Here is a 2,500-nt window from a genome sequence, read left to right as displayed (position 1 = left end):
CCTCATTTAACCAAGCCCAGAACATGACACACAGGATCGCACAAATTCATCATTACTATTTTTATCGATCCATCTCTTGCTCTCTCCTTCTCTCCCTCTCTCTCTCTCTCTGTTTCCACTCCCTCCCTCTGTCTCTCTCTCTCTCTCCGCATCTCTTTTCCTCCTCCCGACCCCCACCCCCCTCTCTCTCCATCCCCCCGTCAGACTAATGTCATTTCAGGATTTCTGCGCTGCTCCACTCAATCCTAACCCAATCAGGGCTCTGGCTACTGAAGCATGGAGCAGGGGGCGGAATGCTGATCTCTCATTAGGCTGACACAGGCGCTGCACAGGCTAATGGCTAATTATGATATATCTGCGCGCTCAAATTTACAACACACATGACCCCGGCCCAAACCGGGACAGAGACACATTCATCATCCAGGAGAGAGAGAAAGCTGGGAGAGCCCAGATGCCGGCATCCATCCAGGGCTGAGAGATGCAGAGGAAGGGCCTCATAGGCTAGTCTATCTCATGACCCTGAATGGAGAAAGCACCAACATGGAATATTACTCTCTAACAGATCACAAATCTTCTCTCTGTGCAAAGAGACACCCCCCCCCCCCCCCAATGGAAAGAGAGCAGAGTGACATGTGCTTGTGTTAGTGTGCATCTGGAGAGAGAGAATGGGAGTGGAAGAGGCCAATACTTACAAAGTCCTGAGCTTAGGCATGTGATTAAAACTGGCCACAGACAAACGGGTGATGTTATTATTGTTGAGTGTGCTGTGAAAAAATAGGAAGGAAGAAAAAAAGAAACATTAAACAATTTCTTGTACATGATCACAAATGAACGTTTTTTTCCTTGAAGCATCATGCCCATTAAAAACAGTAAATAATATAAACGGTGAACATGCATGTATAACGATTATGCATATCGATTATCCACATGTCCATCTATACAGATACCTGCTTTTGGAAAACAGGACAAAGGAAGATCACATTTTTTCTGCTCAGCGAATTTGCTCAACCATATCAATTCCAAAATGGGAAAAGAAAAAAATATACTGGCAGATCCAAATCTATTCCTTTGCCCAATAAGAGAGCAGTTAAATGGTCATTAAGATTAGGATTCAATTAAAGCAAAGGCCATGCAATGAGGCTTCCATGATCAAGCCAATGGAAGAATTATTTTATTGCACAGTTATGAGCATGGGCAGTTTAGAAGTAGGGAATGTTCATTTCTATCTTCATAAAGAAGGGTCATGTGACCATGGAGGGGATATATTTGTTAGGATTGCTGCAGTACTGCAGGAAGAGAGAGAGAGAGAAAGAGAGATAGAGAGAGAAAGAGAAAGAGAGAGAGAGAGAGGTTGTTCTACAGGCTGCTTAGCTCTGGGTGATAAACTCTCATACACACATTTTTTATTTTATACATAATGGGGCACTATGCCATGCTGCAGTGATTGGTCCTCTCCGCCTCACTCTGCACAGTGTAAAATGAGATCATGTCTAACAGTGGAAAAGCATATCAGTAAAATATGCCCCATTCAGTCTGAATCACCATAACAAAGGCTGTGCCAAATTACCACTTAATCTGGGCGACAGAGAAAGTGTGCCACTGTGGATATATGTGTACATCTCTGTACAGTGTGTATTAGCTGTTTCTGCATGGGTGCGTGCGTCAGTGCGTGTGTGTGTGCGTGCGTGCATGTGTTTGTGTGCGTGCATCCATGTGTGTGTGCGCGCGCGCGCGCGCGCGTGTGTGTGTGTGTGTGTGTGTGTGTGTGTGGCAGGGTGGTTTCCGGACAGACATAAAGACCCAGATGCATAATCCACTTACAGTGTCAGATGAATGCATGTGCAGACTCCAGAGTGTTTCCATAATCTAATATGATCTCATTACACACTAGAGTCCTGCATGGTCACCAGGACCAGCTCACTGAAGCATGGTGGGATATGCAGGCAATAAATACAGGCTGAGGACCGTGTGGAGGAGCACTCACATAAACACAAAACACAGGACTAGAAAACAGCAGGACTGAAAGATTATATAACGTTTGAAGATTAAATTGCACCTTGGAGTCAAACAGAAATTATAAAATGATTTTTTTTAATCTGTTTTGTTTGTTTACAATATCAATGATTTTCAGACTTTTAACATTCACTCATTGGGGGATGTTTTAGGAGAACTTTAGATTTGTTTTAAAAAATACTACATACTATATACTGTATACATGTATGAAACATTTATGAAACAGAGCCTTGATTTTTTAAAATGGAGGCTAGAATCAAAAAAAAATATTTAAACCAGATTTGTTTACATTCTTTTATAATCTAACAAATATAAGCAATACATTTTTTGCCCCAAAGCCAGTGGACTACCACACTACAGACACAGTATATAAGCATGCAAAAGCACAGTGTGTTTCTAAACTAATCGTTTGCCAGCACCTCTACACTGGTGACCTACGGTGATCCGAGTGTGTACAGGAGGAAATCGGCGGCTCTCATACTCACAG

At 42.7% G+C, this 2,500-nt stretch overlaps 1 protein-coding gene across 1 annotated transcript in view; it reads right to left on the bottom strand.

The window, feature by feature from the left end:
* slit2 (slit homolog 2 (Drosophila)) overlaps window positions 1-2,500 on the bottom strand; it is a 102,342-nt gene that overhangs the window by 33,372 nt on the left and 66,470 nt on the right. The window contains exons 6-7 of the mRNA XM_076294793.1: window positions 2,499-2,500; window positions 693-764 (exon numbers count right to left, since the gene is read on the bottom strand). The exon at window positions 2,499-2,500 is cut by the window's right edge and continues 70 nt beyond it. Coding sequence (XP_076150908.1) covers window positions 693-764; window positions 2,499-2,500 — 74 coding nt within the window. The remainder of the gene's footprint in view (window positions 1-692; window positions 765-2,498) is intronic.

Source organism: Alosa pseudoharengus, unplaced genomic scaffold (genome assembly GCF_046254945.1).
Source record: "Alosa pseudoharengus isolate Yale_2024_CS ecotype anadromous, Long Island Sound unplaced genomic scaffold, YU_APseudo_1.1 YU_APseudo_1.1_scf_2, whole genome shotgun sequence".
NCBI lineage: Eukaryota > Metazoa > Chordata > Actinopteri > Clupeiformes > Clupeidae > Alosa > Alosa pseudoharengus.
This window is presented reverse-complemented; position numbering and strand designations above follow the sequence as displayed.